This window comes from Ranitomeya variabilis, chromosome 1, assembly GCF_051348905.1.
Source record: "Ranitomeya variabilis isolate aRanVar5 chromosome 1, aRanVar5.hap1, whole genome shotgun sequence".
Lineage (NCBI taxonomy): Eukaryota > Metazoa > Chordata > Amphibia > Anura > Dendrobatidae > Ranitomeya > Ranitomeya variabilis.
Window position 1 is genome coordinate 648,444,245 of NC_135232.1, and position 24,503 is coordinate 648,468,747.

The 24,503-nt window shown below is 41.7% G+C and overlaps 1 protein-coding gene across 6 annotated transcripts in view; it reads left to right on the forward strand.

Annotated features, from left to right (window-relative positions):
* SLC8A3 (solute carrier family 8 member A3) overlaps positions 1–24,503 on the forward strand; it is a 403,213-nt gene that overhangs the window by 118,928 nt on the left and 259,782 nt on the right. For 5 of the 6 annotated variants that reach the window (XM_077262339.1, XM_077262313.1, XM_077262346.1 and 2 more), the window contains exons 2-3: positions 16,599–16,896; positions 21,572–23,403. In XM_077262339.1, the coding sequence (XP_077118454.1) occupies positions 21,632–23,403 (1,772 nt within the window). In that variant the 5' untranslated portion in view covers positions 16,599–16,896; positions 21,572–21,631. The remainder of the gene's footprint in view (positions 1–16,598; positions 16,897–21,571; positions 23,404–24,503) is intronic. The other variant, XM_077262323.1, reaches the window with a different exon arrangement.

Sequence of the window (24,503 nt, forward strand, 5' to 3'; positions counted from 1 at the left end):
GCATATACATACATATGGATCATCTCTGTTATTGGATCCATTGACTCATTTGATGCATATGATTTCTCGTTAAGAGATAGTTATCTGATAATCTCCTTACAGAGTTCTTTCCATCTGTAAAGAGTCTTAGATTAAATTACAGTTGTAGAGAGGTATTCACACCTTAGTCTTAGGGTACCATTACACAAAACGATTTACCAACGATCACGACCAGCGATATGACCTGGCCGTGATCGTTGGTAAGTCGTTGTGTGGTAGCTGGGGAGCTGTCACACAGACAGCTCTCCAGCGACCAACAATGCCGAAGTCCCCGGGTAACCAGGGTAAACATCGGGTTACTAAGCGCAGGGCCGCGCTTAGTTACCCGATGTTTACCCTGGTTACCAGCGTAAACGTAAAATAAAAAAAACACATACTCACATTCCGGTGCCCGGCGTCCGCTTCCCTGCACTCCTCCTGCATCCTGTGTAATCGCCGGCCAAAGCAGAGCGGTGACGTCACCGCTGTGCTCTGCTTTCACTTTACGGCCGGCGCTCACAGTGCAGGGAAGCAGACGGCCAGGGACCTGACGGACACCGGAATGTAAGTATGTAGTGTTTTTTTTTTTTACACTTACGATGGTAACCAGGGTAAACATCAGGTTACTAAGCGCGGCCCTGCACTTAGTAACCAGATGTTTACCCTGGTTACAAGCGAACGCATCGCTGGATCGGTGTCACACACACCGATCCAGCGATGACAGCGGGAGATCCAGCGACGAAATAAAGTTTCAAACGATCTGCTACGACGTACGATTCTCAGCGGGGTCCCTGATCGCCGCTGCGTGTCAGACACTGCGATATCGTATGGATATCGCTGGAACGTCACGGATCGTACCGTCGTAGCGATCAAAGTGCCAATGTGAGACGGTACCCTTAGTCTTGTTTTTATGGCACTTAAGCACTTTATTGGGTGGTGATGTTTGCTTTGTTTAGGGATACCCTGTAAGGGTCAGGTAGGGATAACCTATATGGAGCAGGAGCACCATATCATATCCCCAGGGTGCCAACCTCCGCTGTCAGAAAGGGATACCTAGGGTAAAGACACCTTCTATTCCCTTAGATTTTTTTTCTGTGAATTGACATGTAGGTATGTTCATACCAACCTAACACTGTATATATTTGATGAAACTTACGGATTAGATTTTTTCTATTTTTGTGTTTTTAAATGAATGCAAATATATGCAAGGTGAGCCCTCAGAATCAAGTCCTCTGGTGGGCCCAGTGTTCCCAATCTGACACTGGTTATTGGTGACTGTTATGGTCACCCAGTCATTATACTCTTTAGGACCAAATGTGTTAAAGTTGTAAGCTATACTATATAACATATAGTGTTTACAAAAGCACAAACTGATAAAATGACAAAAACATGTAAAAAAATAAAAGGAGGAAGTAAAAGACCCAACACCCTTCTTAGTCTTTTCTGCTTATTTAAAGGGAATCTGTCAGTAGGATCAACCCTCCTAAGATGTCTATATGGGCATGTAGGTTATAGAAAGTTGAATAAAATGATACCTTGGTAACTGCAATGCAATATTTTTTGCTAGAAAAATCCATATTTTTCTTAATATGTAGATGAGCTGTTAAGATCTACAGTTGTGCTCAAAAGTTTACATACCCTGGCAGAATTTTTGCTTTCTTGGCCTTTTTTCATAAAATATGAATGATAACACCAAAACTTTTTCTCCACTCATGGTTAGTGGTTGGGTGAAGCCATTTATTGTCAAACTACATTGTTTTCTCTTTATAAATCATAATGACAACCCAAAAGATCCAAATGACCCTGATCAAAAGTTCACGTACCCCGGTGATTTTAGCCTGATAACATGCACAGAAGTTTACACAAATGAATTTGAATGGCTACTAAAGGTAAGGAAAATTGTTCGGAATGCAAAGAAAAACCCACAAATAACATCGGCTAAAATACTAGACTCTCTGAAAACTAGCGGTGTGGCTGTTTCAAGAGGCACAATGAGGCACTTGAAGAAAAATGAGCTGCATGGTCGAGTCACCAGAAGAGAGCCATTATTGGGCAAATGCCACAAACTATCTCACCTACAATACGCAAAACAGCACAGAGACAAGCCTCAAAACTTCTGGAACAAGGTAATGTGGAGTGATGATACCAAAATTTACCTTTTTGGCCACAACCATAAATGTTACATTTGGAGAGAGATCAACAAGGCCTATGATGAAAGGAACACCATTCCTACTGTAAAGCATGGAGGTACATCGCTGATGTTTTGGGGATGTGTGAGCTACAAAGGCACAGGAAACTTGGTCAAGGTTGAAGGAAAGATGAATAAAGCATTTTATCAGCAAATACTGGAGGCAAATTTGCAATCATTTTTCTTGGATTTTCCTAAATGGTCGGTGCAAATGACAGTCAGTCTAATAAAAGTCATCACCTGTTAGAGTATACATCAAATTTTATTGAAGAAACCTCCCAATGATAACAGTATAATCTCCAAAATGAATAAAAACTCAATATGCACTGTTCCAAATTATTAGGCACAGTAGAATTTCTAAACTTTTGATATGTTTTAAAGAGCTGAAAATGCTCATTTGTGGAATTTGCAGCATTAGGAGGTCACATTCACTGAACAAAAAAGCTATTTAACTCCAAAACATCCTAACAGGCCAAGTTACATGTTAACATAGGAACCCTTCTTTGATATCACCTTCACAATTCTTGCATCCATTGAACTTGTGAGTTTTTGGAGAGTTTCTGCTTGTATTTCTTTGCATGAAGTCAGAATAACCTCCCAGAGCTGCTGTTTTGATGTGAACTGCCTCCCACCCTCATAGATCTTTTGCTTGATGATACTCCAAAGGTTCTCTATAGGGTTGAGATCAGGGAAAGATGGTGGCCACACCATGAGTTTATCTCCTTTTATGCCCATAGCAGCCAATGACTCAGAGGTATTCTTTGCAGCATGAGATGGTGCATTGTCATGCATGAAGATGATTTTGCTCCTGAAGGCACGTTTCTGCTTTTTATACCATGGAAGAAAGTTGTCAGTCAGAAACACTGTATGCTTTGCAGAGGTCATTTTCACACCTTCAGGAACCTTAAAGCAACCTACCAGCTGTTTCCCCATGATTCCGGCCCAAAACATTACTCCTCCACCTCCTTTCTGACGTTGCAGCCTTATTGGGACATGGTGGCCATCCACCAACCATCCACTACTCCATCCATCTGGACCATCCAGGGTTGCTCGACACTCATCAGTAAACAAGACTGTTTGAAAATTAGTCTTCATGTATGACTGGGCCCACTGCAACCGTTTTTGCTTGTGAACACTGTTTAGGGGTGGCCGAATAGTAGGTTTATGCACCACAGCAAGCCTTTGAAGGATCCCACACCTTGAGGTTCGAGGGACTCCAGAGGCACCAGCAGTTTCAAATGTTTGCTGCTTTGTAATGGTATTTTGGTAGCAGCTCTCTTAATCCAATGAATTTGTCTGGCAGAAACCTTCCTCATTATGCCTTTATCTGCATGAACTCTGTCTGTGCTCTGTTTCAGTCACAAATCTCTTCACAGTATGATGATCACTCTTAAATTTTCATGAAATATCTAATGTTTTCATACCTTGTCCAAGGCATTGCACTATTTAACACTTTTCAACAGCAGAGAGATCCTTTTTATTTCTCATATTGCTTGAAACCTGTGGCCTGCTTGATAATGTGGAACATCATTTTTAAGTAGTTTTCCTTTAGTTAGAATCACCTGGAAAACTAATTATCACATGTTTAAGAATGATTTCAGTGATCATTGAGCCATGAGACACAATACCATCCACGAGTTTATTTGAAAAACAAAACAATTATGACACTTAAATCATTTGGAACATGGTGTATTAGTAAAAGCAGAGCATAATGGAGGTGATAATTATGATCCACAGCATGTGTTTTTCAGAGGTAGCGGTCATCAGTGACCGGAGAAAACAATGTTAGAATCTTAGTCACGGCTGTTCTCTGATCATGCCCACTGTGCAGTTGATTGACATCCCGCTTAGCCTGTGAATGTGCTGAGTGGGACGTTAATCAGTGGGCATGATCGGAACAGTCTGCATGATCGGAGAACAGCTGTGACTGCTTGGTCCTGCGCGCTGCCCCAATGACTGCAAAGGAGCAGGGAACAGCTTGATTCTAACATTGTTTTCTCTTTTTACCAATGACCCCTACCTGTGACAGACATGTACTCTGGATGATAATAATCACCTCTACCATGCTCTGCCTTTACTTTCATAGGGAATCCAGACCTGACCTTTTAATGTCCAAATCATATTTTTTTACCCTCCATACTTGGCCCAGATTTCCAGAGGTGCACATCATTAGTCCATTAGTTAAATGAGTGATTTGCAAATAAACCATATTGAGTAAAGGAGAAGAACTGTTATTAATAAATACTTTGCTAATTAATGCCACTATAATGTGACCCACGTTTATGTTCAGAATGGGGCTCTGGTGTATGCTTTCACACGTGCCGCTCTCCCTATTTATTTTTTATAGGCACCCTGAAAATTACCAAGCACTTTTGCTTTGCAGCTTTCTGAACTTCCATACAATTAATATTGTCAAACAGCCGGTATCCAATGACAGAGCCAGAGATAGCCAAGATTTCAGCTATTTCCAGCAGTCCCATAGTTAATAGATGGAGTGGTGATACCATTTACTCCATTCAAATTAGGCACTCCAGAGCTCTTCTTTCAGGATTTGTTGGGGTCCAAGCTGTGGGGCCATCAATTATCAACAAGTTGTGGATAGGGGAAATCTTACACTTATGATGCAACCCCTTTTAATGACTTTTAATAATTCTGACAGTTTATTTTAGCGTACCCAAGAAATTACCCATGTTGTGGCTCAGTATATAATTCTTTCATTCTAAAAAATGGTTGCAGCAGGGTTAACACAACTATTCTAGAAGATTTCTAAATACTCTCCTTTAAATTAAAGCCTAAAATCAATATAATGGATCAGAATAATCTTTATTGGAAACCACAGGAACATAATGTATGTTACCGAATACTTTCCAGACCAAAAAGAAAATCCCTGTTCTTCTTGAAAACAAAATTCCCTTGCACCACAGATCAATTAGGCTTATTACATTTAATTGATTTTGTTGTTTCCTTTCGGCTTGCTGATGAGCATTGTGTTATTTTAGGTGGAAAGAAAAAACACCCCCAAAAACAATAACATGAACTACCGTATATACACTATATTACGGGAAACGGCAGCCCTTCTGTAGCTGTCACATAAGATGGAGTATTATCGTATGCTTATCCCAAAATACAATATTTTGCTGGATAAGTAACATAAATAACCTAAAAGAAGTCCTTCTACAACTGTGTTTCCTTTACTGGCATCGGGGAAAGGGGTTAGGGGCCATTCTGGGTCAGCAACTATAATATCCGACCAGTCATGATAATGAATGTCTTTGCGCTCTATTCAATCAGGGAAAGCTTCAGGCTGCTTGGAAGTGTTTATTCATGCTGCTGTATGTTGTACCATGGTCATTTTTCAGCCGGGCAGAATGGAGCAAGTAATGCACTTTTTATTTAGAGTTCCATAAATATTTTTTCACTCCCCAAGGTTAGCTCTAATACAGTAATTCACTATTTCATAAGGTCGCTTGCATGCACAGTTCATTCTCTGCATGTAAAATAATGTCTTCAGAAAGTGTTGTCTGGAGTAAACTCCAATTTTTTTTAATATTACCCTCTGGAAAATAGTTTAAAGGGGTTGTCTGGTCCAAATCGATAAGTCTGCAGTCTCTCTGTGTGACTGCAGACTTATGAATCCCCCCAGCTCATGCATTGCGCACTGTGGGGATTCGCCGTTTTTTTTAGTTTGGACCGGAGGAGGGTATGTATGAGTTATGCATACTCTTGGAGTCCTGGCCAGTGGGCATGGCCTCTCTTTCATACACTTGTATGGACCCTCTAGTCGGCCATGCCCACTGGCCAGCTGCGTCAACACAAGTGTATGGAGGCCACGTCCACTAGTCGGCTTCTGCCCAGGAGTATGTATAACATAACCATTCGACTCCTGCCCTGGGGGGATTCATAAGTCTATAGTCACACAGAGTGACTGCAGACTTATCGATTTGGACCAGACAATCCCTTTAAAGAGGTTCTCTTCATTTGGTGACTTTTTTTTTATACTTAAAGGAGGTTGTCCAAAAGTCAAACTTAAAGACTCCACTGGTTCCCATAGCATTGACCAGGATCTGACTACTCCCAGTGCACTGCATTTTAGAAATAATGCATCAGATCTGTAATGCAAAGAATATATTCAAATTTATGTAATACTTTATTTTGATTAAATCTGTGCATTTTTGTACAAAAGTAGAATTCTTAAAATCATTACGTTTGCTCTTTATGTAATTGTAATGTCTTCAGATCGGACTAATGCCGTTCATGCTTTGGTGCAGCTCATGCAGACTATTGTTGGTGGATTTTGATGGTGTTTTTGATGCATGTTTGATGAGCCAAAGAAAGAATTGATTCATAATAGAATTAAAAAAAAACAACTGCACCAATCTGCACTGTTTGAACTTAGTTGTAGTTCTTTAGGCCAGTTTCTCTACTATCCTAAAGAGGAAGATGAATCTGAGGGCAGAGTATTTATTGGTACATGGATACAAACTAAGAATATGTCTTGGCCCAAGGAAGGCACTGGTTCAGTGTCAAAACCAGTGGTCCAGATTTCATCCATTCAAAATGCCCTAAAAGGACATCACTGAGGACTTTGAATTCTTCAGCAGCGCCGTGTTCCTCCCAGTCTTCATTTTTAATTATTATTGGCTTTACCGCCAGCATCCTCCAGCTGAGCTGATTTATGAGAAGAGCTGCAGCTGTTTTTTCTATATCCCAAGGCGGTAGTCAAGCATCCTATTCCTAGCACTCTGACTGGTAGTAATACGTAATACATCTCATATAGGCGAGCATCCTATCCCTAGCACCCTGCCTGGTAGTAGCACATCTCACATAGGATAGAATCCTACCCCTAGCCTTCTACCTGGTAGTAATACATCTCATACAGCTGCACATACTACCCCTAGCACTCTGTCTTGTAGTAATAGATCTCATATAGGCGAGCATCTGACCCCTAGCACCCTGCCTGGTAATAGCATACTCGCCTATATAAGATGTCCTATCCCTAGCATCCTGTTTACCCGTTTTTGTTCAGGTTCCGCACTTTTTATTTCTCTTTTAGTCATTATTGTGCTCTACCCTGTCATCACTCATAAGAACAGCTATAACAGAGCCACATGTTCTCATCTCAAGATAGCAAGAACGTGTGTTCTATTGTATTTTACTGACAGTCTATGAAAAATGAGGCCATTAGATTCCTGTTTGTGATGACAGTGTAAACTGTGTCATAGACATCATGGTCAGACCTTTAATGACCTAATTTTTCATTGACTGTCCATAAAAAAAAAAGATTGGATAGCAACCATGGCTCCTCCAGCGCAACTATGGCTCTTCCATAAATATATAGGGTGTAATGAGAGGATAGAACTTGGCTATTCTCCTAAATTGCTCAGAGATGTCCTGGTGAATAGTCTTGGCAAGCAGTCATTCATTGTGTTGTCTTTTATTTTATTTTTATATGTTTCAGTATATACACTGCTAAAAAAATAAAGGGAACACTTAAACAACAGAATATAACTCGAAGTAAATCAAATTTTTGTGAAATCAAACTGTCCACTTAGGAAGCAACACTGTTTGACAATCAATTTCACATGCTGCTGGGCAAATGGAATAGACAACAGATGGAAATTATTGGCAATTATCAAGACGCACTCAATAAAGGAGTGGTTCTGCAGGTGGGGACCACAGACCAGATCTCAGTACCAATGCTTTCTGGCTGATGTTTTGGTCACTTTTGAATGTTGGTTGTGCGTTCACACTCATGGTAGCATGAGACGGCCTCTACAACCCACACATGTAGCTGTGGCAAGAAGGTTTGCTGTATCTGTCAGCGTAGTGTCCAGAGGCTGGAGGCGCTACCAGGAGACAGGCCAGTACACCAGGAGATGTGGAGGGGGCCGTAGGAGGGCAAAAACCCAGCAGGAGGACCGCTACCTCAGCCTTTGGGCAAGGAGGAACAGGAGTGGCACTGCCAGAGCCCTGCAAAATGACCTCCAGCAGGCCACAAATGTGCATGTGTCTGCACAAACTGTTAGAAACCGACTCCATGAGGATGGTCTGAGAGCCCAATGTCCACAGATGGGGGTTGTGCTCACAGCCCAACAGCATGCAGGATACTTGGCATTTGCCACAGATCACCAGGATTGGTAAATTTGCCACTGGCGCCCTGTGCTCTTCACAGATGAAAGCAGGTTCACACTGAGCACATCTGACAGACATGCACAACCCACCATGTGCTCGCCAGAGGTAGCCTGACAGCCATTAAGTACCGAGATGAGATCCTCAGACCCCTTGTGAGACCATATGCTGGTGCGGTTGGCCCTGGGTTACTCCTAATGCAGGACAATGCCAGACCTCATGTGGCTGGAGTGTGTCAGCAGTTCCTGCAAGTTGAAGGCATTAAAGCTATGGACTGGTCTGCCCATTCCCCAGACCTGAATCTGATTGAACACATCTGGGACATCATGTCTCGCACCATCCACCAACGTCACGAAACACCACAGACTGTCCAGGAGTTGGCAGATGCTTTAGTCCAGGTCTGGGAGGAGATCCCTCAGGAGACTATCTGCTGCCTCATCAGGAGCATGCCCAGGCGTTGTAGGGAGGTCATACAGGCACATGGAGGCCACACACACTACTGAGCATCATTTCTTTGTCTTGAGGCATTTCCACTGTAGTTAGATCAGCCTGTAACTTCATTTTCCACTGATTTTGAGCTTCATTCCAACTTCAGACCTCCGTGGGATATTAGTTGTGATTTACAGTACAGACCAAAAGTTTGGACACGCCTTTTCATTTAAATATTTTTCTGTATTTTCATAACTATGAAAATTGTAAATTCAGACTGAAGGCATCAAAATATGAATTAACACATGTGGAATTATATACTTAACACAAAAGTGTGAAACAACTGAAAATATGTCTTATATTTTAGGTTCTTCAAAGTAGCCACCTTTTGCTTTGATGACTGCTTTGTATACTCTTGGCATTCTCTTGATGAGCTTCAAGAGGTAGTCACCGGAAATGGTCTTCCAACAATCTTGAAGGAGTTCCCAGAGATGCTTAGCACTTGTTGGCCCTTTTGCCTTCACTCTGCGGTCCAGCTCACCCCAAACCATCTCGATTGGGTTCAGGTCTTGTGACTGTGGAGGCCAGGTCATCTGGCGTAGCACCCCATCACTCTCCTTCTTGGTCAAATAGCCCTTAGACAGTCTGGAGGTGTGTTTGGGGTCATTGTCCTGTTAAAAAATAAATGATGGTCCAACTAAACACAAACCTTATGGAATAGCATGCCGCTGCAAGAAAGCACAGATTTCCACTGGTCTAATGTCCACTTCTTGTGTTCTTTAGCCCAAACAAGTCTCTTCTGCTTGTTGCCTGTCCTTAGCAGTGGTTTCCTAGCAGCTATTTTACCATGAAGGCCTGCTGCACAAAGTCTCCTCTTAACAGTTCTTGTAGAGATGTCTGCTGCTAGAACTCTGTGTGGCATTGACCTGGTATCTAATCTGAGCTGCTGTTAACCTGCAATTTCTGAGGCTGGTGACTCTGATAAACTTATCTTCAGAAGCAGAGGTGACTCTTGGTCTTCCTTTCCTGGGGCAGTCCTCATGTGAGCCAGTTTCTTTGTTGCGCTTGATGGTTTTTGCAACTGCACTTGGGGACACTTTCAAAGTTTTCCCAATTTTTCGGACGGACTGACCTTCATTTCTTAAAGTAATGATGGCCACTCGTTTTTCTTAGCTGCTTTTTTTCTTGCCATAATACAAATTCTAACAGTCTATTCAGTTGTGTATCCACCAGACTTCTGCTCAACACAACTGATGGTCTCAACCCTATTTATAAGGCAAGAAATCCCACTTATTAAACCTGTCAGGGCAGAGGGCACATCTGTGAAATGAAAACCATTCCCGGTGACTACCTCTTGAAGCTCATCAAGAGAATGTGCAAAGCAGTCATCAAAGCAAAAACGTGGCTACTTTGAAGAACCTAGAATATAAGACATAATTTCAGTTGTTTCACACTTTTTTGTTAAGTATATAATTCCCCATGTGTTAATTCATAGTTTTGATGCCTTCAGTGTGAATTTACAATTTTCATAGTCATGAAAATACAGAAAAATCTTTAAATGAGAAGGTGTGTATAAACTTTGGGTCTGTACTGTACGTTGATAATTTTTAGGTTTTATTGTTCTCAACACATTCCACTATGTAATGAATAACAATTTACAACTGGAATATTTCATTCAGCGATATCTAGGGTGTAGGATTTTAGTGTTCCCTTTTTGAGCAGTGTACTTTGTCTTCTTAAAGTGGCATTTACGGTAAGTGTGGTGAACTTTGTCACTTCTTTCCTTGCTTGTGGTATCCAATTGATAGTGGGTTAGGCTTTTTTTGCCAACTCCTAGTAGATGTCCAACAAACCTTGTTTGCCTAAATCGAAGGCTGCATTGACACATCCATGTGAAGGGTTAGTGCGCTGTCCGATCAGATACTACACCGGCCCATTGAGTGTGTCCTATCCTGATCCTCAAAACCAGATCAGAATAGGTCATCATGTGCACTTCATTGATCTCATTCTCTGATCCGTCATTTGAAAAGATATCTGAATAGATTTATTCTGCTCAATGGGTCCGTGCGCTGTCCGATAAAAAAAATCAGGCAGCACACAAACATTTCACACGGTTGTATGAATGTAGTCTTATGTAGATGTTCTACTCCAGATCCATATCATAGGTGACATGAACCCATAGAATCTTTGCATGTATGTTCATAGTTAATCAAATGTATTGGGCCAACTTCTGCTCATGGTGGGGTAAGTGGCATACTCTGGCACAGGGGCCCACCGGGGGATTCACCTGTTACCCTGTCAGTCCAAGCCTGGATCCAGTAGTTATCACCAATTCTGAGGATAAGTGATAATTGATATTACTGGAATATCCTGTTAAAATCCTTCCCCAATAACTCCCTAGCTTGTTACCTACCATGTCTATCCCTTGTCCCTGGCCGTGTAACTACCAAGAATTAAAAACACCTAAAACTTGTTCATGAATATTTCTCAAGTCACATGTTATTATTTCCCCCATATGTAAAATAAATCTTGGCATATCTGCTTTATTTCTACTGGAAAGCAGAATAAAAATGTCCAATTAGTACTTGTAATATTTTTTTCTAGTAGATTGTGGATTGAAATGACACACTCGAGGAAGAAGCTAATTATACGCTTACGAGTCACTTTTGTGAAACTGTCCATTTTCTGTAATGTGCAGGAATTCGGAGGAGTTATTTTAAATGCTGGTGATTCATATTGTGACTCATGTCATTATTTTGTTGTTTTGTTGGCTTAATCTTGCTTATATAACAGTATAGTGTGAAATGGTCCTTTCATGGTGGATCCCTACACCCTTTCATAAGCACTAGCATCATATCACTTCTTTTTCTGCCCTTAAAAACACATTTACGTCTTTGGCTGGTCAGCTACAAAGAGAGAACTGGAACCAGATTTGTTTTTAAAGGGGCTCTCCCGCCTTACAATAGATTACTTAAAATTGTTCCTAACTTGATCATCGGATTCTGAAGTCTTTCACAGGTGATGTGCACACTGAAGCCACAATACAACTAATGATCTGACGACCCGTGACTCGCAATGTAGCCGATTATTCTCTTTACCCTTTTTACATACAACACTATACAGTTTTGTGCATAAGTAAAAAAAGCTATGAATTTACAGTTACCGTAATAATCATCCAATGTATCCAACATTGCAAATATCATAGTTATAATCCTTCTTTAAAGTGGTTATCCTGGCTTGGAGCTTGAGTCTGCATTCCTATTTGACTGCAAACTTGTGAATCCTCAGTGTGCACAGTGTGCTCTGTCAGGATTCTCCAGTACCAGCACCAGGGAAATGAGCAGTCATTTGACCCCATGTATGCAGTTCTGACTAGACATCTCAGTCCTCGTTCAATTCTATTGCATTGAGCGATGCTGCACACGTCTAGTTGGCCACATATATGCAGATCACATACTTTTGGTCACACCCCCCCCTCTCTTGGTGCCGGCACTGGAGAATCCTAACCGTGCGCACACTTCTCACTGTGAGGACTCACTAGTCTACAGTCACATAGAGTGACTGCAGACTTTATCCCCAAGCCTGGATAACTCCTTTAATGAAGAGTGCTGTTTTGTGTTTATGTTAAGTGAGGCCGAGCGGTAGTTGCAACTGAGCTGCTGTCCGGTTTTGCCCAGGCACTTTACAGACAAAGGATGTCCCATTCCCAGTGTGCTGTAGGATCTGGGGTGCAATACACTCACTTGTAGGCCGCAGGTCTCCACTGAAACCAGGCCTCCTTGATCAGGAGTCGCCGCACACTATGCTTGGGACACCAAATTCTTTGTAACAGTTAAACATTTACTAGACAGTTTGAGATCATCAGGTGGGATAGGGCACAGCAATTCACACTTTCTTCCTTCTTAGTAAAACTCCGCTTCTGTTCTGCCACCCATTCATCCTGGATTGCCCCCAAGTCCGCTGACTCCATCAGCCTCAGGTATTCATTATCCACTTCAGCAGTGTCCCCAGGACTGGCCACATTCCCCTTCACGTAATTCCATATCCACTGACCTCGTGATATCAGAAGACCAGGCCTGCTCCTGGCTCAAGCCCTAGACCCCAGACATTGCAGGAATATCCATTATTGAACTCTATTCGGACTCCCACTGCCTTGAATGGTTGACCCATACTGCCCCTCGCAACTCACCATAGCTGAACTTGACCTGCACGCTGCACCTCACTGGCTGACAGTGCCCCCTCCCCCCCTGTTTATTGACTCTAGTGCCCACCCACTGGGCTAGTTCAATCCTTAACCATTTCCTATCTTGTATCCTGATCCTGAACCTATTATCCTTGTTCTACATCTATAGGTATCCTAAGTTTATCCTATGCTATAGTCTCGTTATGCATTACCACTTTACATACTGTGCACCGCTATAACACATAATCTTTATTTTTATATAGCGCTAACATATTCCGCAGCGCTTTACAGTTTGCACACATTATCATCGCTGTCCCCGATGGGGCTCACAATCTAAATTCCCTATCAGTATGTCTTTGGAATGTGGGAGGAAACCGGAGAACCCGGAGGAATCCCACGCAAACACGGGGAGAACATACAAACTCCACATTACATAAGACACGTATTACTTTTATATATAAAACTGCACGACGGTATTCACATGGTGTGTCTGTTGTTTTCAGGGGCAGGAATAGGGTAAGTCTGTCCACATCCCTACATTTGCAACACGTATGCCTATGTATCTGTCTCCACGGTTAAAGATTGCTAACTTCCGTTTGTCAATTATTTCTTGCTAAAGGTAAGGTGGAAGGGACTACAGCTGAAAGATCAGACTACACAGTTTTGTAAGCAGTCAGCTACCCTGGAATCACATCCTACTGAATAGGAGCTGCAGACAGAAACCAGATTTTTTTTTTGCTTGTAATTTTTAATAACAAGAAGATTAGTAAAGTAAATACATAAAAAATACAAAGAAATAGATGCAAAGTTTGAGGCTGTGTTTTAATTATATCAAATTAATGATAATGATCCTTCTATATTATTTCAAAACACTCTTTTTCGGTGATTACTTTGTATCGCCGTTCATACTGCACCCAAACACAAATTATACACCATTTGAAAGGTAAACTTGCTCCCTTCAGCAAGAAAATAGCCAAGCAAACCACATATCCACGATGTTATCACAAAATACATTTTAAACATTAATTTTCATAAAACTGCAGTAAAGAGAAATGACCTGCGGGTGGCACCACACTACCCCAAAGCATACTAATACAAAGCTGAAACAAATCCTAACATTTGCCTTGGGGGCTTTCCAGCTTGTCGAACTCCTTGCCCAGCCGATTTCAGGCAGGTAGATATAAAATATTAGCTACATATGTGGAAGTAGAATAAAAGTAAAACTCACCGTATTTTTCAGACTACGAGACGCACTTTTTCCCCCCCAAAAAAGGGGGTGCGTCTTATAGTTGGAATGCAGGCTTACCGGCAGTGGTGTGGCAGCGGCAGAGGTGCGGCGGCGGCAGAGGTGCGGGGATGATGAGATGCAGTGAGCGGTGTCCTTTCCACAGGTGAGGTGACACAGCAGCCCGGTAAGCAGCAGAGACGGGTGAATCGTGGCTTTATCGGTGGCGGCGGCCATCTTCTTGAGGCCGCGCGTGCGCAGATGGATTTCTCTGCTTCCCGGGGCTTCAGGAAAATGGCCGCCGCGATCTCCATCTGCGCACGTGCGGCCTCCTGCGGCCATTTTCCTGAAGCCCCGGGAAGCAGAGCACTTCATCTGCGCACGCGCGGCCTCAGGAAGATGGCCGCCGCCACCGATAAAGCCATGATTCCACCCGGCTCTGCTGTTTACCTTGGATACCGGGCCGCTGCGTCACCTCACCTTTGGAAGGGACCCTGTTCACGCCATACCGCTCATTGCGCCTCATCATCCCTGCACCTCTTCCGCCGCCACAGCACTGCTGCAACCCCCCCATGGACACCAGGCCGTGGCGTCACCTACCTAAGCAGGAAGGGACCCTGCTCAGGTGCACGCCATATCGACCACCGCACCTCTGACGACACCATGCCTCCTGTGACCCTGCTCTGCCACCGCCAGCCCTCAGGTAAGATGCTGTAAATTCGGACAATAAGACATCTTATAAAAAATCTTTTTTTCTGCAATTTTCACCCCAAATTTGGGGTGTGTCTTATAGTCCGAAAAGTACGGTAACTGTTTAAGACTTCAGCTTTAAAACTGAAGATCTAAATGAATGCAGCCTAAAAGGGACTGGACATGTTCTGAACCATCAGATTTTCCGTATTATTGGACAGTCATTGAAAAGTCTATCTTTCTTCTAAGGTTGCAGCTTATTGGTGAACTGGAGTCACCTCTGGTTCCAAGTAAAAAAAACTGCAGGGTTGAAATAACTCAGATTGTACATTGTTTCCCGATGGGAGAGATTGGTGGAAACAACCTTGCAAAAATTGAAAAAATAAATCCAACCGTAGGGAAAAAAAAGGTAAAATAATCTGCAGATATTACTTTTTTTTAAAGGGATATTCACAATTATGATACAATGGTGTAAATACGCTCAGTTATGGGGTCAATTCTCCTTCATCATTTTTACTGTCATAGTGGCACTGCTGTACAGGGAGCTGCTCCGTTCACATACATAGGGCTGTGTTGCACTTCCCTACACTGCAGATAGATGGCAGTGCTGCTGTGGAGGGGAAAAATGCTGCTGCCCCAGTTCTTTTGCAAGGTCCTGACAATCAGACCCCTTCTGATCAGTAAGTAAAATACCATTATGTTTAAAGGGACTCTGTCACCTGAATTTGGAGGGAACAATTTTCAGTCATATGGGCGGGGTTTTCGGGTGTTTGATTCACCCTTTCCTTACCCGCTGGCTGCATGCTGGCTGCAATATTGGATTGAAGTTCATTCTCTGTCCTCCATAGTGCACGCCTGCGTAAGGCAAGATTGCCTTGTGCAGGCATGTACTACGGAGGACAGAGAATGAACTTCAATCCAATATTGCAGCCAGCGGGTAAGGAAAGGGTGAATCAAACACCCGAAAACCCCGCCCATATGACTGAAAATTGTTCCCTCCAAATTCAGGTGACAGAGTCCCTTTAATGTTGGGAGATCTCCTTTAGGCTGGAGCCACACACAACGTATACAAAAATCAGTCCGTTTTACACGGACGACAATCCCAGAAATGTTCCATGAACAGTGGTCCGTATGTCATCCGTGTGCAGTGCGAGGATTCGATTGTCTCGCATGTAAGGATCCGTGTGACATCCGTATGGAGAGATATTCTCGCCGGTTTGCCAAATGGACATATAATAGATCCATGGGCTCAAATATTCATGAAAACATATATACAGTGTGTGTATATATATATATATATATATATATATATATATATGTCAGTGACACACATGCCTCTCTCTGTTCATCATCTCATTAAATACATTTTACATTTGACCAGCTTGATTTTCCTGAAATTGCCTGCGCCCCCGACAACCACTAGTGCGGGCCAACTAGTATTTATTAATTACCCAAATTTTTCAGCCGTCATTTTTAGAATTTCAAGAAAATCTATTTTCCTATCTTGTTACATTTTTGTTTTGTATAAGTCTTTACTTCAAAGCTGCCTTAGTTGATGATTATTTTGGTCATCACTTTGTGACAATACTCCATATGATGATACCTGTGTCATATATTTCTCTCATTTTTCTATGTATATCACAATTACTTTCTACTTCCGCTTGTTGTAGGCAGCTCGGCTTCTTTCATGTAGGCAATTACACTATTATCCCCTGTCTGCTTCTTCTGTCTTGCAGGATGTCAGGGAAACTGTAAGAACACTTGAATTATAGATTTGCCACCACCATTCCTTAAAAGTGTCATCTGCCAGATTGTGCTGGGCTTTGAAGATGAGCTAAATGAACTACAAAATCTGCAAAGTATATTAATTCATCTGGGAATAGTCCTGGGAAACCACAAATCAGAAATACAGATTGACTTATGTAAGAAAAATAAGATGGCTGACAACCTGTGCCACATGGACAACAATAAAGACCCCAATCTGTTTTCAGTTTTCCAGTTTAACCTATATGGAGAGGGAGAAGGAAATTAAAGGTATTTTTCCTAAATCATTAATTTTCCCTTGATTGGTGATCACTGTTAGATTGATGTCGGTCCTACTTCTTGGACCCCCATTGTGTTCCAAAACAATGGAGACTTGTCTCTCATCTACCTAAATCATTATTTTTCCCCTAATTGGTGATCACTGTTAGATTGATGTCGGTCCTACTTCTTGGACCCCCATTGTGTTCCAAAACAATGGAGACTTGTCTCTCATCTACCTAAATCATTATTTTTCCCCTAATTGGTGATCACTGTTAGATTGATGTCCGTCCTACTTCTTGGACCTCCATTGTATTCCAAAACAATGAGGACTTGGGTCTCCTATTTTACCCTAGCCATAAGGCAACCAACTGCAGCTTGTATCTCCAATTCAATAGACTTGAAGCCCCCATACACGTTAGACTAATGTCATCCTAACCTGCCAATGTTGACGTGTTCGACAGACACTCTGATGTTTATATGGTTGTTGGCTGGCCGATTGTCGGGGAAGGTGACAAATGGGTATGTTTGATTTTGGACTGCTGATCGCTTTGTTCTCCCTGAGATTAGATGCAGAGATGACTTTCATGAACTTTCTCATAGAGAACACAAGCTCACAGCTGAGCAAGCGCTCCTGCGTATGGCAGATAGTTGTGGGTCGAATGATTGGCCAAAGAATCGTTGGGCCAACAGCTTTAAAATGAGGCAATATTAGCATGAGACAACTCCTCCTTGTCACAAGGTTGTTAAGAATTTATGTAGATGGAATGAATATACCTTTCATAGAAGACATACAGAAAGCAAAATTAAGAAAGAACAAAAATGGAAACAACACTTCACAAGGCTCATCCATATTTATTTATCTTGCTTATTTTTAGTGATGAGCGAATATACTCGTTACTCAAGATTTCCCGAGCACACTTGGGTGTCCTCCGAGTATTTTTTAGTGCTCGGAGATTGTTTTTCTTGCCGCAGCTGAATGATTTACATCTGTTAGCCAGCATAAGTACATGTGGGGATTCCCTAGCAACCAGGCAACCCCCACATATACTTATGCTGGCTAACAGATTTAAATCATTCAACTGCGGCAAGAAAAACTAAATCTCCGAGCACTAAAAAATACTCTGAGGACATCCGAGCAAGCTCGGGAAATCTCGAGTATCGAGTATATTCGCTCATCACTACCTATTTTGCATCTACATATTCTGAGACATAGAGATTGTCCTCTCTCATATCGGTGGCTAATGGGAATTAATGTCTTATTTCTCTAAGATACGCTCACAGTTTGGCTGGGTTCATAATGATCCAACTGGCTTAGCATGTTTTGGAAGTTTGTGTAGAGCCCTATTGTGCTACAAGTTGCACACCAAACTACCCAAGATGGGTGATCTTTTTGGATTGCATAGACTGAATCGTTTCTTAGATGAATCCTAATAGTTAGGGTAGGTCATCAGTATCAGATTGGTGGGGGTTACAACACCCTTCAAACAGCAGTAGATTATAAAAACTCCTGTACTGCAGCATCCTATCACCTTTCTCTCGCATGCTCTAACTCCTTTATACAGAATACTAGACATTCACCACACCCGACACCCTCGCTCCGGCAGCGGCTAGAATTAATGTACAAATCTGGAATGGTGCGGCTCCTTATATTGTGACCCTACTCAGATTCTGTGTCTGATCTCAAATTTACTTGATTAAGAGATAAGGTGCAGTACCTGAACATGGCCAATGTACGCAGCTGCATCCACCGCCGGAAGAAATAACTGCTAATTGGTGAGGGTCTTGTATATGGATATATCATCAATAGATTTGTCCCCAGTAACTATTTTAAGTTATAACATTAGAGGACCAAGCGTGGAAAGTGCAGTACCGGGTAAGTAAAACTTAACATTTCTAAAAGATGATTAACAGCTACAGATAATAGTACTAGTGACAACGCAAGTAGGAAGAAAACGCACAAGTTGCGGACCTAAGCGTTTCGGTATATCAGACTGAACACGTATATGATTCACGGATGTATGAGGCATTAAAGAGCTCTTGGACAGGGGTTGACCAGTTGGATCAATTACTTTGTTCCCAGAGACAAATGTTTTCACTAATCTTGTAGCTTTATTCTCAACATGTTTGCCTTTAGTGGTGAATGCACCATAAATAATTTTTCTATACAGTCATCCATAAAGTAATAAGTAGTTAAGTGCTAGTTAACAATGCACTCCTGCTGTTCTTACAGAATAGTTTGGATGTATAAAATGGCTGCTCGGGAAATGGAATGTAGCTGCTTGAGATACTTTATTCAATTAGTTGGTTAACTAATCAATAGTATTGTCCATTGCTACAAAAATTGACTGTCAAAGCCTCTGGGTGCAGAGTAGAAGATGCTGCTCATTGAAGTTGAATTAAATTGCTTAGTAGCATTAATTGCTTGTCATTGACCCCGAGAGGGTAGGATTTCATCAGAAACAGAGAGGCCGTACGTTTAACAGCTTATGGGGCTAAATGATTGGTCACATAGAGCTAAAAGATGGAGGAAAATAATATTTTTTGTGGAAATTCAAAAACTGAAAAGTGGGGTGTGCAATATTATTCGGCCCCTTTACTTTCAGTGCAGCAAACTCACTCCAGAAGATCATTGTGGATCACTGAATGATCTATTTTGGTCCTAAATGCCTAATGATGATAAATATAATCCACCTGTGTGTAATCAAGTCTCCGTATAAATGCACCTGCTCTGTGATAGTCTCAGGGTTCTGTTTGAAGCATAGAGAGCATCATGAAGACCAAGGAACACAACACGCAGGTCTGATACTGTTGTGGAGAAGTTTAAAGCAGGATTTGGATACAAAATGATTTCCAAAACTTTAATCATCCCAAGGAGCACTATGCAAGCGATCATATTGAAATGGAAGGAGTATCATACCACTGCAAATCTACCGAGACCCGGCCATCCCTCTAAACTTTCATCTCAAACAAGGAGAAGACTGATCAGAGATGGAGCCAAGAGGCCCATGATCACTCTGGGTGAACTGCAGAGATCTACAGCTGAGGTGGAACAGTCTGTCCATAGGACAACAATCAGTTGTACACTGCACGAATCTGGCGTTTATGGAAGAGTGGCAAGAAGAAAGCCATTTCTCAAAGATATCCATAAAAAGTGTAATTTAAAGTTTGCAACAAGCCACCTGGGAGACACGCCAAACATGTGGAAGAAGGTTCTCTGGTCAGATGAAACCAAAATCGAATTTTATGGCAACAATGCCAAACAATATGTTTGGCGTAAAGGCAACACAGCTCATCACCCTGAACACACCATCCCCACTGTCCAACATGGTGGTGGCAGCATCATGGTTTGGGTCTGCTTTTCTTCAGCAGGGACAGGGAAGGTGGTTAAAATTGATGGGAAGATGGATGGAGCCAAATACAGGACTGTTCTTGAAGAAAACCTGTTGGAGTCTGCAAAAGACCTGAGACTGGGACGGAGATTTGTCTTCCAACAAGACAATGATCCCAAAACATAAAGCAAAATCTACAATGGAATGGTTCACAAATAAATGTATCCATGTGTTAGAATGGCCAAGTCACAGTCCAGACCTCAATCCAATCGAGAATCTGTGGAAAGAGCTGAAAACTGCTGTTCACAAACGATCTCCATCAAACCTCACTGAGCTCGAGCTGTTTGCCAAGGAAGAATGGGCAAGAATTTCAGTCTCTCGATGTACAAAACTGATAGAGACATACCCCAAGCGACTTGCAGCTGTAATGGCAGCAAAAGGTGGCGCAACAAAGTATTAAGTTAAAGGGGCCGAATAATATTGCATGCCCCACTTTTCAGTTTTTGAATTTCGACAAAAATTTAAAATAACCAATAAATTTTGTTCAACTTCACAATTGTGTTCCACATGTTGTTGATTCACCAAAAATTCACATTTGGTATCTTTGTTTGAAGCATGATATGTGGGAAAAGGTTGAAAAGTTCCAGGGGGCTGAATATTTTCGCAAGGCACTGTAAATGAACCCTTATTCTCTATTTTTCGGGCAGCCTCTGCATTGTGCAGAGGGTTTGTGGTATTTGGGCGCACAATACAATTGATTTGGTTGTTCACCTAGGTGCAACATTGTAGACTAACAAAAGGCAGTGTATTGCTTTGTCTATGAGTCCTACATATAAGGTTATAAAGTCATGTACCAAAGTTGATAGGTCTTCCGGTGAAATAAGATGTTTAATTTTGGCAATGTTCGTCAGGTAGAAGAATAAAGACTTAGAAACCAAACATCAAACAGTTTTCAGAAATAGATCTCCATCAGTAATTTCCCCCAAATTGCATCCCTTGTCTGAGCTTTGAAAGGTTGTGTCTCCCAAAGGATAGAGGTGTTTGAGCTGAAGGTTGGCATTTTGCTGTTAAGCGCTACCCTTGAATAAAAAGGACTTCAGTTTTGTCTGAGTTCAGTTTTAGCCAGCTGGCATTCATCCATGACCATCTTCTGCTTATGCTTGTCCTTGATCCATTTGTAAACTTTATTATCCATTTGTAACATTGCATTCATGGCTGTAGCAATTTTTCCTTGACATTGATAATGGATATTGTTTTTGAATGTGTTGACTTGAACTTAAATTTACACTAGTTGGCCTTGCTAGTGAAATAAGAATGAACATCTCCTAATGTTATGTTTGTTTCTTTTCTTGTAGGTTCCTAAGCAATTGTAAAGAGGATTACCTGAAATTATAGCTCCCAAATCAACTTTATGTATGGCTTGGTTAAAGTTGCAGCCTCTTGCATCGACATTTCTTCACTTTGGACTTGTTACTTTGATCTTGCTTCTTCAAAGTCTTCAGGTTCATGCTGTTTCTACAGGAGACCCTCCAAGCACTTCACACAGACAAAACCATTCCTGCACTGGTTCCTTTGACTGTAAGGCAGGTGTTATTTTGCCAATATGGTACCCAGAGAACCCTTCACTGGGAGATAAAATTGCCAGAGTTATAGTGTACTTTGTGGCAATGATCTACATGTTTCTTGGTGTGTCCATCATTGCTGATCGTTTTATGGCATCTATAGAGGTCATAACATCACAAGAACGGGAAATCATAATTAAAAAACCCAATGGTGAGACCTCCACAACGACTATTCGAGTATGGAATGAAACAGTTTCCAATTTAACCCTCATGGCACTTGGCTCTTCTGCCCCTGAAATTCTTTTGTCGTTGATTGAGGTGTGTGGTCATAATTTTATTGCTGGAGATCTTGGTCCATCAACCATTGTTGGAAGTGCAGCATTTAACATGTTTATCATTATTGCAATTTGTGTGTATGTCATACCTGATGGTGAAGTTCGAAAGATCAAACATCTTAGAGTATTTTTTGTTACCGCAGCTTGGAGCATCTTTGCATACATATGGTTATATATGATCCTCGCTGTGTTCTCTCCTGGAGTGGTGCAAGTTTGGGAAGGTTTGCTCACATTGTTCTTTTTTCCTGTATGTGTTGTTCTTGCTTGGGTGGCAGACCGACGTCTCCTCTTCTACAAATATATGCACAAAAAGTATCGGACTGACAAGCATAGAGGAATTATGATTGAGACTGAGGCAGAGCACCCAAAAGGGATTGAAATGGATGGCAAAGTCATGAATTCTCATTTTCTAGATGGAAATCTATTAAACATGGACGGAAAAGAAGTAGATGAATCTCGTCGGGACATGATAAGAATCCTTAAGGATTTAAAGCAAAAACACCCTGAGAAGGATTTAGATCAGTTAGTAGAAATGGCTAACTATTATGCCTTGTCACATCAACAGAAGAGCAGAGCATTTTACCGAATACAAGCCACCAGGATGATGACCGGAGCAGGTAACATTCTGAAGAAGCATGCTGCTGAGCAGTCAAAAAGATGCACCAGCTTGCAGGACATATGCTTGGATGAATCTGAAGAGTTTGTATCGAAGATCTATTTTGATCCATGCTCCTATCAATGCCTTGAAAATTGTGGTGCTGTCTTGTTGACCGTTGTTAGAAAAGGTGGCGATATCTCCAAGACCTTGCTGGTGGACTATAAAACTGAAGATGGTTCTGCAAATGCAGGAGCTGACTATGAGTTCACAGAAGGGACCATAGTCTTCAAATCTGGAGAAACCCAAAAGGAGTTTTCTGTTGGAATTATTGATGATGACATCTTTGAAGAAGATGAACATTTTTTTGTGAGACTCAGTAACATACGAATAACTGATGCTCCAGAGCCAGTGGAACCGAATACTTTTAGCTACCCAAAAGCAGTTTTGGTCTCTCCTTATGTGGCCTCCGTTACCATATTGGACGATGATCATGCCGGGATTTTTACATTTGAATGTGACATTATACGTGTTAGCGAAAGCATTGGGGTGATGGAAGTTAAAGTTCTCAGGACATCAGGAGCCCGGGGCACTGTCATTGTCCCTTTTAGGACAGTTGAAGGCACTGCAAAAGGTGGCGGAGAAGATTTTGAAGACACGTATGGTGAACTGGAATTTAAGAATGATGAAACTGTGTAAGTAATATATTCCCTTCCTTAGTACATTTCTTTATTAGCTGTACAATTTTAAAACTAATGTGATGCCCGATTCCAAAGTGGCAGCAGGTAATATCAGTTTATGTTGTACTGTTGTGCTGTCTTTTCAAGAAATAATTTTTGTAAATTTTAACTTTAGGGGAAAATTTAAACCTGAAATATTATATCCTGTATCATATAACGTGCTGGTACAAAAATCCACTGTACAAGTATCCTCATCTGTATGTTATAGATTGACTCGTCACGGTTGATTCTTTTTTTTTTTTTCTTGCAATGTTACTATCAGACACAATTTTCAAAATCGTGTCGCATTTTCTAATGTCAAGTTCTGGTGCACTGTATCGGTCCATCTGCAAACTGTGATTGTAATCTGGACTACTCCTAAATTTCAGTAGTCACTGTGGTTTAATAAGATAATTTGATAGTTTCAAATAATAGTGTGTTCCACCATTAAATAATTTTTTTATAGCAGAGTTTAAGATTGGATAGGGGATGATATGCTGTTTGCTGGGGGTCTGACCACTGCCCGATCACCCACAGTGATCCTCAGATCGGGGCTCTGGAATCTTGAAAATGGGGAACTGCAAATCTGTCCTTAATGGAGAGGAGGTGTGCATACTTGGCCTCTGCTCCATTCATTGTATATGGGACTGACGAGTACAGCTGTCTGCTTTTTCCAGCAGTCCCATTGAAAATGAATAGAGCAAAGGCAGAGCATGCACACTTCTGTCCCATTCACTGCAGTGCCACGTTCTAGGGTTCCAGAGCCCCAATAATTAGGATCATTTGAGGTCTCACCAGTTGGCCTGCCAGCGATTGGCATGTTATGCCCTATCTTATCGATGGAGATAACTTGATTTTTTTTCTCAGTGATCTATAATGTTTGTTTTAAGACTTATTCGAGATCAGACCACTAATGCACGGTGGCGGGTCTCCCATCCCAAGCATGACAGCTTCAGGTATTTCTATGACACTGTTCCATTAAGTTTGGGAGAGCCGCCGGCCAGTCTGTGCATTGCCGTCCAGTCTCGGACCGATTTGCACAGACATCTGAATGAGCCTCAATACTGAAATAATCA